This window comes from Macrosteles quadrilineatus, unplaced genomic scaffold (genome assembly GCF_028750875.1).
Source record: "Macrosteles quadrilineatus isolate MER2022 unplaced genomic scaffold, UCM_ALF_1.0 Scaffold_3__2_contigs__length_128488019, whole genome shotgun sequence".
NCBI classification, from domain to species: domain Eukaryota; kingdom Metazoa; phylum Arthropoda; class Insecta; order Hemiptera; family Cicadellidae; genus Macrosteles; species Macrosteles quadrilineatus.
Window position 1 is genome coordinate 71,730,081 of NW_026542596.1, and position 15,290 is coordinate 71,745,370.

The window sequence follows — 15,290 nt, forward strand, 5'->3', positions numbered from 1 at the left end:
CACAGTAAACATTTAAACACAAACCGATTCAACCTAGTTTCCGTCGGCTACCACAGGTTGAAGTCCTCAAATTGTTATTGGATTATTCACCTTTATCCTGGGCACGGTGAAGGACAGGGGCTCTATGGTGGTGTTGGTGAGACGTAGCGCTTTGGCAAACTCTACGATTGTCACGTCGCACGATTGCTTCGGCAGGAAGCTGAGGCCTTGGTGCAGCGAGGAGCAGCGATGATGACTCAACGGACACAGGTACGGTGATTCACAACAAACCTCAAACGCATAGATCGTAGAGTCTCCCTACAAAAAGTGTTGATGGCAATGAATATTTTACTATCAGTATTTTTTTTATCTTTTGATGTATTATTTATAGTATTATTTCTTCCTTTTACAAGCATGAGGAAAAAGGATAGCTTTATAGTAACTGATCTTGAATCATGCATTATTTTAATTCGGGTTCATTATCTAACTCTCTTTATGTAGGAATATAGGCAGGAAACAAATGATACATATTACATGGGATAGGGGTGTGCGAAGCAGCAAAAAATTTTCGATTCGAAGCAACGATTCGATTCAAAAGATTTTCGATTCGATTCGATGCAACTCGATTCGAAGCAATACGGTATTTTTCTATTCATAATTGTCAATTGAGTGGATTAACAATAATTAAAATGTATCACATTTGTGTAATACAAATTTTTGTTGATGTGGTATTAGGCCTATTTCATACTTAACATATGAATTTTAGGTGAAAAAATATTTATTTTCAATCATATGTATTAGAATAACTGCTGGAAATACCAGTGAGCTGCTTTACTTGCCTATTTCATAATTTTTACTTGAATTGGCTCAACTGCAAGAAAGAAGAAAATATTTTTTTTATCAATACATTCATTCTCATTTTAATAACTGTTTAAATAACTAAATAGGTGCCGGTAGCTAAATTACAACAAATTTGAATGGAACTTAATATAAAAAGACCATTAAGAAATAAATTTACATATCACAAGTTTAGGGCCTGTGGACCGGCTTCAGGACTGCAAGCAAGAAGAAAATAAAAATAATATGTTTCCACCATGCAATATGTATCATTCATTCCCTGCCTCCTAACCTCCTTAGTATAATAACCTCACACTTACATTATTTGTTACATCATCATAAATAAAGAATTATTATTGGCATCAGTAGGCCTACAGCTTTACCTAGGCATTATTTTTATAGGGCCTAAAATAGTAATAGGCTAGAAGCAACATGTCAAGTGGAGAACTCATTGAAGAAAAGATATTGTGTAAACTAATTTCCTATAAACTCAAAAACAGTAAATAACATACAAACATTGTTTATGGTATAATTAATAAGGACTAAAAAATGCATATCATGTCATACAGTAGTATAGACCTACTGCAAGAGATTAAAATCCTAAAACAACTGATTTTGATAGCTAATGAATGAAAAGAATTAAAAATCCATAAAATAAAGCCAAACAATATCACAACTAATTAGGTACCCGAAAAGTAACTCTTAAATAATATATAGAAGATTAAAATAATATTAAATCAAGAGACAAGAAAGTTAAATGCTATCTTCTAGCCTAGTGCCCTTGGCAACACAGGTCAATGTTTTTAAACTACCCTCAATGTTTTTGGAACAGCAGGGCCTTTTTCTCTTAAGGAAGGGTAGTAGTATGTCAACAAAAACAATGAATCAGTCTCACCAGCCAGGCCCGGCAACGATGTGTGAATTCAAGGTCATAGACCCTCCCCCTCCCCTCTTACACCACCCGGTTGCTACCCAGTTGCTTCAATTGCTGACAAAATGCAAGTGATGAAACAAGGAAGTAGAGACAAAGAAATATATTTCTTTATTCAAAAACACAAAACTGTTAGAGATTATTTTCAAAGAAATTAATTCAATGTAATTTGTGAGTTGTAAATATTGTTTTGGATCTTAGAAATATATTTTTTTAACCCCATCTAACCAAGATACAGATCTGTTCACTATATCAGATATTTCTTTTGTTTATAATTTATTATGTAAAATAATAAAATATATTTTTAATTAGGTATTGAATAAACAATAAATGATTATACTAGTATGTCTGGATAAATAGTCTTTCTATTCTTTTGACTTTGTTTCCTTTGCACTGTTAGTGTTGCGTCACGGCTTTTGTCTTGTTACTCTTATCAGTAGACGACTAGACCTGGCTCTGGCTAGTGGCAGTGCGGCAATTGCTCTGTTGTGTCTTTATTCTTAAAGGTCGTGAGCCAACTTAATTTTTAATTCTCATTTGAACATTTTAATTCCTCTGTAATAATAGATATAATAATATAAGAGTGTTTCTTTGGAAATAAATTATTCTTTTTTTTTTTTTTTGCCCCGACAAAAATTCGGGACGGGGACCGGCAGACACCTAACAAAAATACTAGGGATGGACGGGATTGAATTTTTAGTTCGGGACGGGACGGGACGGGATTTTTATTTCCTTCCCGATTTTCGGGACGGGACGGGACGGGATTTTTTCTGTGCATAAAAAGAAAGTCTTGAGTATTGCAGTTACCAAAACAAGACATACAAAATCAATTTTTACCGTTTGTGGTACTGATCTAAGAAAACCAAAAAAATGGGTAACAATATACAGGTACCTATAGAAACATGTGACTCACGGTCACGGTGTGATCGTCAAAATGAACCGCGGTCACGGGGTGATCGTCGGTATGACTCCACGGTCACGGGGTGATCGCCGGTATGCCTCGTGGTCACGGCACGATCGTCTGCATGACTTCGTGGTCACGGTGCGATCGTCGGTCCAATAATCACGGTCACAGCGCAATCTTCGTTATGACTCGCGGTCACGTTGCGATCGTCGGTATGACTCCACGGTCACGTCGTGATCGTCGGTATGACTCCGCGGTCACGGGGTGATCGCCGGTATGACTCGCGATCACGGCGCGATCGTCGGTAGGACTCCACGGTCACATCGTGATCGTCGATATGACTCCGCGGTCACAGCGCGATCGTCGGTAGGACTCCACGGTCACGGCGCGATCGTCGGCATGACTCCGCGGTCACGGTGCGATCTTCGTTATGACTCGCGGTCACGTTGCGATCGTCGGTATGACTCCGCGGTCACGGGGTGATCGCCGGTATGACTCGCGATCACGGCGCGATCGTCGGTAGGACTCCACGGTCACATCGTGATCGTCGATATGACTCCGCGGTCACGGCGCGATCGTCGGCATGACTCCGCGGTCACGGTGCGATCGTCGGTCCAATAATCACGGTTACGTTGCGATCTTCGTTATGACTCGCGGTCACGTTGCGATCGTCGGTATGACTCCGCGGTCACGTCGTGATAGTCGGTATGACTCCGCGGTCACGGGATGATCGTCGGTATGACTCCGCGGTCACGGCGAGATCGTCGGTAGGACTCCGCGGTCACGGCGCGATCGTCGGTATGACTCGCGGTCACGGCGGGATCGTCGGTAGGACTCCACGGTCACGGCGCGATCGTCGAAATGACTTCGTCTCCTGCGTTCGCGGACCTATCGCTCGCAATAGCGGCGTCATCGGCACTCGCGAAGCGGCAAAATCGCCGACGATCGGACCAAATCCCGTCCCGAAAAATTCCCGAATCAAATGTAATCCCGTCCCGATAATCGGGAATATTTTTTTCCCGAAAAATTCCCGAAATTTCGGGACCCGTCCATCCCTAAAAAATACCAAATGAATCAGTCTATAACATTAATCTTACTAGTTATAAGTATTAAGTAACAATTTTTCAGACTTATTTTTAAAATGATTTTGGAGTAACCTACCTTGTTTTGGCTAGGTTCACAGTAGTAAAATATTGCACACACTGCTTACATCAAGACAAAAAACAAACCTCTAATCATTTGCAATGTCAAAACAAAAAAATATAAAACAATTAAAGCTTTATTTAATGCAAAGAATGTATTAAATAAGAACGCCTTCGTAAAGGAAACGCAACAGCAACGCGCTCCTGTATTGCGGGTATTGCATTGACTTTCTGCAGGCGTTTTTCGTATATGGATACTGACTCCCTCGTGAATCGAATCGTTTTTTGACCACCACTGAATCGAATCGCGATTCGATGCATCGAATCGAATCGAATCGAAATTTCGATGCATTTTCGATGCATCGCAAACCCCTACATGGGAACAAAGAATTTTCATTTTCTTCTTGCTTGCAGTGAAGCCAGTCGACAGGTCCTAAAATTGTGAAATATGAAATAGAATTTTTGGTAAACTTTTTATATTAAGTTCCATCGAAAATTTGGCATAATTATTTAGTTATTTAAACAGTAAAGAGCATCGAAAGTATGCCTTAATAAAAACTATCTTAGGCATGTCATACCATATATCAACATGATTTTGGCCAAGAACCCAAACACCAGAATTAGAATTAAAAACCCGAACAAACCTGAACCATAAAAGCAGACCCCTATTTAAAATATAAATTATTTCATACCTTGCCAGTTAAAAATAGTGTAGAACTGTCTTCATCGTAGAAAGGTATGAGAATGGCAGGAGACACGTCCAGTCCTACAGTACCCAATGGATTGTTCAGATCATCTCTCTGGTAAACCATGATCTGTCTTTCTGATACCCTGTAACAAAAAAAAAACTTTCCTGACTTGTTCTTTTTTGTATGGAAGGCTCGACTTAAATTTATCAACCCTAATTTTATACAAAGAGCTTTTATTCAAAAGGTAATTTGATAATTGACTATCTATTGAAATATGTGAAAGAAGATTAGAAGAAGAATTATGTGAAGAAGAATTTAGTAATGATCCTAATTTTCTAAGCTATGTAAAAAATTACAAAAAGATATTTCAAAAGATTGTTACAAAAGCTAAGAAATCTGCAAATGATAGGTATATAATGCAAGCAAAAAATAAGTCCAAAGCCATGTGGAATGTTGTAAAGGAAGAATTAGGTGTAGGTGTTAAAAGTGAAATTGTTAAGCCTCACATTAAACTTAAGGTCAACAATGAAATTATTGATGATGCTGTAGTCGTGGCGGAACTGTTTAATTATCAGTACTCAAACATTGTCAATATACTTAAGCTGCCAAACATGCCACACTGTGCTAATATCAATCCGTATGCTAACAATCCTACAGTTCAGGTGACAAAATTAGGTAATCTTCGTCAAACAAATGAAATTGAAGTAAAAAAAACTATTCTAAGTTTAAAGAACAGTAATGCCTGTGGCTGGGACGGTATACCCATTAAATTATTGAAATGGTCAGCAAATGAAATATCAAACATCTTGGCTACACTAATTAATCAATCTTTTGCAGAAGGTGTTTTTCCCCAACTACAAAAACTCTCAGAAATAGTACCCATTCACAAAAAAGGTTGTTTAAATGAAGTACAGAACTACAGACCGATCTCTTTATTAAGTAATGTTTCAAAGGTTTATGAAAAAATTCTTCACACTAGATTATCTAGCTTTTTGGAAAATAACTACAAGTTTTGCAAGGAACAATTTGGTTTCCGTAAAAATCTAAATACCCAATCAGCTTTAAACAACTTTGTAAATTGCGCTTTGAAGGCCTTGGATGAGTCGCAGTGCACAGCTGGTGTGTTCTGCGACTTATCCAAGGCTTTTGATTGTGTTAATCACAAAATTCTTATCAAAAAACTTACAGCAATTGGTTTTCATGGACAAATAATTGAACTTTTGAAGTCTTACTTAAGCGATAGAAAACAAAGAACAGTAATTAAAACCGCCTCTGGGAACAAATACTCTTCTTGGGCAAATAATAACTATGGAGTTCCGCAAGGTTCAATCCTAGGTCCTCTCTTATTCCTCACATATATTAATGATTTACCTTTTCATTTTTCAAGTCAAATCTGTAACTTTACCCTTTATGCAGATGATACAACAGCTCTCATCAAACGAAGTACTGTTAAAATGTTACATGATGATGTCAAAGAAACAATTGGAGAAATAGCAAATTGGTTTTTAAAAAATGGCTTACTTTTGAATGAAGATAAAACTAGTGTTTTAATTTTTAAATTGAGAAATTCAACCACTGGAACAGAAACTACTGCCTCGCCCACAAATGTAGTAAAGTTTTTAGGGATATATTTGGATAGTAAACTACAATGGACAGAACATATTAATTTTCTAAACAAAAAACTCAGTCCAACAAGATATGCTTTAAGTGTTTTAATTCAGGTTACCTCCTTGGAAGTATGTAAAAATGTTTATTATGCTTATGTGTACTCTATTTTAAGCTATGGTATTACATTATGGGGGACAGCCACAGATGTCCACAAAGTTTTTAAAAAACAAAAGTCAATAATCAGAACTCTTGCAAATTGCCCCAAAAAAACATCATGTAGACAATTGTTTTGAAATTTTAAAATTTTAACTCTAACTTCAATATACGTTTTTGAAATTTTAAAAATGGTTCATGGAAATCCTGGTATGTTTCAAAATTATCTTAGTAATCACTCATATAATACCTGAAGACAAGACATTTTTCAATACCCCACTCATAATTTAAAAAAATATGAAACAAGTCCTCTATATGCCTAATTGGAAACAGTCTCTATATGGGGTTAAAAATTTACAATAAAATTCCAAACTCCTTAAAGCAATTAAACTTAGCAAAATTTACAGACAAAATCAAAACAGTTTTAGTAGAAAAAGCATATTACACTCTTGAGGAATTTTTCAACGACTCCTGGTAACAGACACCCAATCTCTCATCAACCTCTCCTAACATAAACAGTTCCACCATGCTGTAGCTTTGTAGGGGTAACTTACTGGCTAAATCCTAGGTTTTTTATATACCTATTTAGATTTCCTTATTTATTAGAAACCTTGACAATGTACCTGTCTGTGTATTACATTTGTAATAACTTTAACAGATGTTATAAAGAATACAACATGTTATAAAGAGAAGGATGTGCAATAAAGAATTGTCATTTGTCAAGATGACAACGATAGTTAGGTTTGGACAAATCACCAAAAACTTAAAATGAAGCAAATTTGGACAAAAATTATTTCGAATTTTAGGAAAACAAAGCTAGCTATAGAGGAGAATTTTGTTTGAAGTTTCCAAATGCAAGAGAGAACAAAGTTCAAAGTTAAAACGCACTCAAAGAAATTATTTGATTGCCAAAACCTTATATACTCATTCAAAGACCTGAACTTACCATGAGTACTGTATACCAACTTTAAAAATGTTGTTTGTTTCGTCATTTCTCTTTTTAAATATTTTTATTACTTTGTATATTACCTTTTAAGTCCAATTGACTCTATCCAAAAGCTTTATTTATGTATAAACAAACATACATGTATTCAATGCAATAATAATAAAAATTAGGCCTATATTATGATTTGATTTGGCATAGCAGATAATTAATATGCAAGTAGGCAAATCGTAATAATATTCTCGTATCCGACCTTTTTGGCACGATATTAACACAAATAGACTATACAAAATAAAATAGTATAAAACAAAAGTTAACAACATATAAGCTTTTCTACTTAGCATTCATTTGATTACAGTAATTCCTGAACAAGTTTAAATGTAGTTCATAAGCCCTTTGAATACTAAATGCACAATGCAGTTGCCTGCTTGAAATATTGAGCAGAGCTAGCATATTAATCCAATATTTTTCTAAAGTCAATGCTAAATCTGTTTCTTGTAAATGAGATATATACTTGCAGTATCCAATGTCTTTCATATTTAATTAGCATAAATAGAATGCCTATTTGCAGTATCCAAAGTCAATGGTACGCCGGGTTCACTTAACTAGAATGTCTATTTACAGGTTCTAAAGTCAATGGTACGCTTGGTTAACCAAAACGGTTCCCATGGTTGGTTACTATGACTATGCTAAATTTTGTGCAGATCGTTTAGCCATTCAGGAGGAGTATGTGTAAAACAAAAGCAGGAGTGTAGTTCGCTCGCTTTGCTTCGCTCAATAATGTCACTCAAGTTGAATAAAAGGGCCTAACATATCAAGTAAAGTTTAATTTTCAAGTACAAACACTAAGCACATGTAGCTTACTTGTCAAACCCAGTGACCACGATGAAGTTGGACTCGAGTGCCCAAGTGACGCGAGCGCCTCGTGATCCGACGGGACCCTTGCCCTCGGCCACTGGTGTAGACGAGTGACGTGGTTCATACACCCTCAGTACTCCGTCCTTACACACTGTGGCCAATCTGTCACCACTGGACGACCAGGCCAGCGAGAACATCTGTAGGAACATCAGTTAACAATGACAAGACCGAGAGGCTGTTGGAAAACCATTAATGTTTGATTTCCAAAGTACTTAACTAATAAGAAAAGAAATTAACTCACATCAACGCATAATGTTTATTGATGAAGTCTGCCGAATTTTGTAGACTGGTCTTGATGGCAAGTATGTTTAAATAATTCACACGCCTAAAGTTCAATAAACAAACAATCGTACAACACAATACAGTACTAATTCTTACCAATAAGAATTACTATTCCCATTCCCTGTAATGACCTCTGAATCAAACTGAACACCATGATCACTATGTGAATCAACTTCTGAGATCGTCCTGACAACAGCCGATAGCACAGCGTTGGAATACCGAATGTGTCCATCAAGAGTCAGCTGTCGTTTTAAATTTGTGTGACAAGAGTTTTACTACTGACTACGAAGGATCTTTAACAGAGAAATCCAACTGACGAAGGAGTTTTTACCAAATTCAAAGTAAGAGTTAACCTAATCTTCAAAACATTTGAATAATATGAAATATATTTTTAATTGCTAAACTCAGGAGTTATCAACATGATCAAATAAATGGGTCATTAAACATAACATAAAAGGCTGGTGCAACGTCCAAAATAAGGGTGTGCATAATTTTGTCTTATTTCACAAATAAAAATCATTATACATCCAGCTGTTTGTAGTTCAAGCTTTTTGAACTTGGTGTCATTTGATATGAAATTTTACATGCTCAATAAAATTGTTCGTAAGATTTTGAATTTAAAAATTTGACTAACTTAATTTTTTTTCTAACATATGTAATTTCTACCTTAAAATATGGTAGTCATGACATGATCAGTCAATTCATACCAAGTTTCTGAAAGAGCAGTTGGAAAAAAGTAATGATAAAAAAAATGTTTATGTACAAAAACAAAATGACAGATGTCTGGTTAATGCGTTTTTAAAAAGAATTAAATTCTCAATTCTCTCTTTATCCTGACTCATAGAACTTTTTGCTGGAGTTTAGCTGTTAACCTTGCATTTGCCCGTCCACATAAGACTACAGATTTGTGCGTGGAAAATATCCAGCAAAGCAAGGGGTGAGCCGGTACAGTACAAAGGTGAACTGTACTGATAAAAGTTTGTAACAGTGACCAGGATCCGAACCCACGACACTACTGCCTTAGGCCCGAAGTCCGCGATGCTACCAACTGAGCCACCGACTCACCGACAGTTTGGCTGTTAACTGTATGCATTACCTGATCGGAATGTCCTGTCAGTGTGATAGGCTGGTGAGTGCCAGACAAGTCCCAGACGCGCACAGTCATGTCGTAGGAGCCAGTGGCCAACACATCACGTGCCAGCGGGTGGAACTTGATGAAGTAAATCTTCTCCGAGTGTCCCTCGAGCACAGAGTCAGGAGTGTTTGTGGGCTCAGTCAGACCTCCCTCTGGTATCACCCATAGTCTGATGGTGCCGTCGTCACAGGCTGCAGAACACAGATGAGAAACACCGTTACTTTTAAGTCAGGAACGTTGCTCGGGATTTTGGTAATAGGTGAAACAATAGTGTTATTTTTGTCACCAGTATGTTTGGGCCAGTCGACAGTTTCAGGTGACATTACAAAAAATAATATTCACAGTAATCTAATACTAAGGCTACACTTCAGTAGCCTAATACTATTATTTATCCTATTATGTTAATTAATACACACATTTACTACAATGTAGTTCACAGTTGTATTTAAGTTAAGATGTTAGTATAATCTTATAAAGAGTACTAGGAAAGTGAGTAAGTTTTAAATTAGTTTTTGGTCACTGAGACAAAAAATTTGGAAAGTCAAATGACGAGTTGGGAAATATTTATGTTCAAGAGATCAAACTTTGGCACTTATTTGAAGTGTATTCTACTTTTCCATATAAAATAAAACCGTCCACAATTTGTGATCATAAATTACACAAAAGATTAACGCCGTGATCTAAACAATTGGCCTTGAGAAAATCTTCCCAGATATTACTATCAACAGAATAATACGAGTTATATAATACTGGTGACAAACTTTCCTTCAGTATAACTGCAGGAAATAGTACAAAAACATCAAAAACCCACCACAATGTAAACTCTTTGTTTTTTAAGTATATCCTTTTTTCAATGTGTTTTTCTAATCTTCTAAACAAAAAAATCACATTTCTAATCGAACATATTTTGTATGGACACAAAAGTAACAATAAATAAAAAGTAAAGTGCCTGGTCAAATGTTTTCAAAAATAATGCATCAGTCTAAAAGTCTAAAAAGTATTAGTAGGGCAGACTTCAGGCACGTCAACAGACATCGGAAGGGACCGGCAGATGTTGCAACTCAATGAATTTGAGTTTGTTAGATTTTAATTTATTTTTAGCACTATATATCACTACTAAAATAAGAGGAAGCACAATAAAACAGGTATAATAGCTTGCTGTCCAACATTTTCCCTCTGATTCTCTAAAACTAGTGGTGTTTTTGCTCCTGCAATAACGGCTGGTTTAGAAGTAAGCCAGCGTTTCCGATAATCCAACACGGCCCAAGTCCTGATCTCACCAGATTAGCGAGCGTCTACAATATAAATATAAAGTTTCTGCAAATGCGAACAGTTTTCAGGCATGCTCACAAAAAAGTCTAGGTTTACTTAGGTTACTGCAACGTCTGATACATTATTTTGTAGGGTCTTACAGTTTTCATAGGAAATTATCAAGGACATAATTGCTAACTGAACAATATCTCACCGACAGCGAGTCTTCTGTTGTTGAAAGGGTCCCAAGCAAAGTCCATGACATTGTTGCCATGGACCAACGCAGGTATAACTCCATCAGGCAACTTCCCCGTCTTGGACAACTCAAACACTGCTATCTTGCCTCCCGGACCACTCAACGGGACAGCCACTCTCTCTGGGTTGGCTGCAACAGCAAATATTACTAACACTTCGGTTCAAACTAAATCAAACAAAAATCTGCACTTGAGTACACTGTACAAAACCTCATGTAAAAAATTATAGCCTACCGACGTAGACAAAGAAAACATGTGTTACACACAAGCCAAATATATGAATATGGTTTATAATATACAAGTATTAAAAACAAATCCTTAAATCAAACCATTAATTTTAGGAGTACAGTATATGATTTGTCAAAAGAACAATTAAATAAAAATTAATCATTTCTCGATGAATTCAAACAAAAACTAAGAGTCTTTATTATATCTAATACTAATATAAAATTATTTAATATCTACTAACACAAACTCCAACCATTATACCAATCTACCAACTAATCTTTCAACTGTCTACCAAATAATCTCTAAACAACAAATTAACTGTAGAAAACTCTCTTTTATCTACATGTTGAAAATTTGTATGTAATGGAAGGTTTAAGGTGAAAAAAATGTACAATGATAAATAACAAACATTACCATGAAAGCCGTCACATTCGCCTGAAATTTGCCTTGACAGATTTCGAATGTTCTCAATATGAGCAGACTTGTGAGCTGGTGTACCCTTCAAGTGGCGAAACTTGGAAACACGACCTGCAAATAAACCACAATCTACAGTCAATACATTAAAATTAAGATAAGATTAATTAAGTTGGCACATCAATATAAGCTTTAAAATAAACCAAGGGTTGCAATAATAGGTTTATCTATGGCATAACCTAAGTTTTAATAATGACAATTAATTATTTAAAAGAATGGAATGACTGATACTAGATACTTAACATCTTATTATGACATGCTCAGCCAAACACAAATAACTGAGGATACATATCCATTAAAAAACATTATTCGATAGCTTTATCCAACATCTGATACATAAAACAGCACTTACCGAAGACAGTTGAAGTGCGTTTGGGAGCTGGCGTTGTTGGCACAGAATCATTTTTGCTAGGATTAATCGACGAATTTCTCTTGTTAACATTCCCGTCTTCTTCTTTCAGTGTACCTCCTGACTTAGACTGCTAGGAAAAAACATATAAATGAAAACCACGATCTGAGGATTTGTCTTTTGATTTTGCATCACCATTTTTTTAGCTTGGCTTAAGCTTCATTTTCTGACTTGGTGATCACACTCGAGCTTGAACACTACGCTTGGCTCGACTCCAAAATCGGGGGCGGTTCGCACACCTCTAAACCTCATGTGTAGTGTATGCTAAAATTCGCCCACTTAAGGAAAAATTATCTTCATAAGTTCAAATACCGATTACTCATTTAATTTTTGTTTTGTTTATGAAACTTGATGACTTTAGTCTCACCTTGAGTGAGTCCCGTCGACGCAGTGGAGTGGGCGACGGACTTACAGGTTGCTCTACCACAGACATGGATCTGTTCTCGTACAGTCTCCTTCTCTCCGCGATGCTGCTGCGAGTTCCCCCTCTCTCTAGTCCTTCTAACTCATCTTCTCCAGCTCCCCCACTTGTGTCTCCGTCTCCTCCCCTCCTCTCTACCTACAAACAAAACCAGCAATAGTAACACACACTGAGATAACTAGTAGTACGCTTATTCTGCACGTAACGAGATGAGTGAACATGAGCGCCATAATGAAAGAGTCCACCCACACCTAGCCTACTTACCGGTGTCACTGGTGAACAAAATAATGTTATTTGTATGGGCAAATCAACCAAATATCAGTCAACAACAATCCTAACTTCTCGTCCATTAATTAACCAAAAGTCATTGGTAATATACGTAATGGATTTCCAACAGTTATCGATAGGAGGTAAATCCATCGTTCTTGTACAAAACGTCTTTTGATTAAATGAAGCCTATTTCCATATTTGTTATAAGGCCTATCATAAACAAAACTAAGCCAAACTGAACTAATCTAACTTAAATAAATTGCCAAAGCACAGTGTAAGGAATCTCCAAAAAAATATCGTATTGCTTACAATGATGATTTATAACAGGGATAGCGCTATTATATCATCTAAAAATGATTAAAAATCCAATAAATGATCATCTAACTAATGAATCTAAATGCCATAAACGGTTCCCACACTCCGCACTGCTTAAATTTACCACTTCCATCGCCACTACCTACGTCGTGGACCTGTTTCCCTACCTTACCCCAGCAATTTAGTATTGAATGTACATTAATCTAACTACCACAAACTGTTCCCACACTCAGAACTTCTCGCATTTACCAAATCCTTCCCCACTTCCTACGACGTGGACCTGTTTTCCTCCCTTCCCATAGCCTTTTGGTATTGCAGATGCATTTATCTAACGCTCCGCACTGCTCGCCTTGACTACTTCCTTCACCACTTACTACGTCATGGACCTGTTTCCCTCTCTTCCCATAGAATTTTATTATTGCAGATACATTAATCTTACTGTCACAAAGGGTTTCTACACTCAAGAATGCTCACCTCGACTACTTCCATTATCACTTCCTACGTCGTGGACCTGTTTCCCTCTCTTCCTATAACATTTTAGAATTGAAGGGACATTAATCTAACTGTCACAAAGTTTTTCTACACTACAGACTGCTCGCCTTTACTACTTCCTTCACCGCTTCCTACGTCGTGGACATGTTTCCCTACCTTCCTATAGCATTTTAGTATTGTAGGTACATTAATCTAACTGTCACAAAGGGTTTCTACACTCCGGACTGCTCGCCTTGACTACTCCCTTCACCACTTCCTACGTCGTGGACCTGTTTCCCTCCTTTCCCATAGCATTTTTAGAATTGCAGATACTGTACATTATTCTAATTATCACAAAGGGGTTCTACACTCCGGAATGCTCGCCTCAACTACTTCCTTCACCACTTCCTACGTCGTAGACCTGTTTCCCTCCCTTCCCATAGCATTTTTATTATTGCAGATACATTAATCTAACTGTCACAATGAGTTCCCACACTGTTCACCTTGACTACTGCCTTCACCACTTCCTACGTCGTGGACCTGTTTCCCTCTCTTCTAATAGCATTTTATTATTGCAAATACATTAATCTAACTGTCACAAAGGGTTCCCACACTCCGGACTCCTCGCCTTGACTACTCCCTTCACCACTTCCTACGTCGTGGACCTGTTTCTCTCCCGTCCCATAGCATCTTTAGAATTGCAGATACTGTACTAATTATCACAAAGGGTTTCTACACTCCGGACTGCTCGCCTTGACTACTTCCTTCACTTCTTCCTACATCGTCGACCTGTTTCCTTATATTTCCATAGCATTTTAGTATTACAGATACATTAATTTAACAGTCATAAAGGGTTTCCGTACTCCTTTCTTTTCACTGCTCACCTTTCCGCTTCATTTACCACTCTCTACGTCGTGGACCTGTCCCCCCCTCCCTTCGCATAGCATTTTAGTATAAAAATATACCAACATCTTTGAATATTTAATATTCAATGCCAACAGTAAAGTGAATAATGTAAAAAGCTGCTTTGTTCTAAATACATACATATTATTTTTAATTTAAAGGTGAATTTTAATACTGAACATAAACGGTATATAACTGCCGACTTATATTTTTAATAGGGATGGACGGGTCCCGAAATTTCGGGAATTTTTCGGGGAAAAAATATTCCCGATTATCGGGACGGGATTACATTTGACTCGGGAATTTTTCGGGACGGGATTTGGTCCGATCGTCGGCGATTTTTCCGCTTCGCGAGTGCCGATAACGCCGTTTTGCGAGCGATAGGTCCGCGAACCCAGGAGACGAAGTCATTTCGACGATTACGCCGTGACCGCGGAGTCATAACGACGATCGCGCCGTGGCCGCGATTATTGGACCGACGATCGCACCTTGACCGCGAGTCATAACGACGATCGGGCTGTGACCGCGGAGTCATACCGACAGTCACGCCGTGACCGTGGAGTCCTACCGACGATCGCGCCGTGACCGCGGAGTCCTACCGACGATCGCGCCGTGACCGCGGAGTCCTACCGACGATCGCGCAGTGACCGCGAGTCATACCGACGATCGCGCCGTGACCCCGGAGTCCTACCGACGATCGCGCCGTTACCACGGAGTCCTACCGACGATCGCGGCCGTGACCGCGAGTCATACCGACGATCATGACTTGACCG

At 37.7% G+C, this 15,290-nt stretch overlaps 1 protein-coding gene across 4 annotated transcripts in view; it reads right to left on the minus strand.

Moving 5' to 3' along the window:
* LOC128988630 (coronin-7-like) overlaps positions 1-15,290 on the minus strand; it is a 48,236-nt gene that overhangs the window by 8,334 nt on the left and 24,612 nt on the right. For 3 of the 4 annotated variants that reach the window (XM_054410103.1, XM_054410102.1, XM_054410100.1), the window contains 8 exons: positions 12,505-12,696; positions 12,081-12,210; positions 11,669-11,782; positions 10,987-11,157; positions 9,483-9,712; positions 8,051-8,241; positions 4,486-4,624; positions 91-297 (listed from right to left, as the gene is read on the minus strand). In XM_054410103.1, coding sequence (XP_054266078.1) covers positions 91-297; positions 4,486-4,624; positions 8,051-8,241; positions 9,483-9,712; positions 10,987-11,157; positions 11,669-11,782; positions 12,081-12,210; positions 12,505-12,696 — 1,374 coding nt within the window. The remainder of the gene's footprint in view (positions 1-90; positions 298-4,485; positions 4,625-8,050; positions 8,242-9,482; positions 9,713-10,986; positions 11,158-11,668; positions 11,783-12,080; positions 12,211-12,504; positions 12,697-15,290) is intronic. The other variant, XM_054410101.1, reaches the window with a different exon arrangement.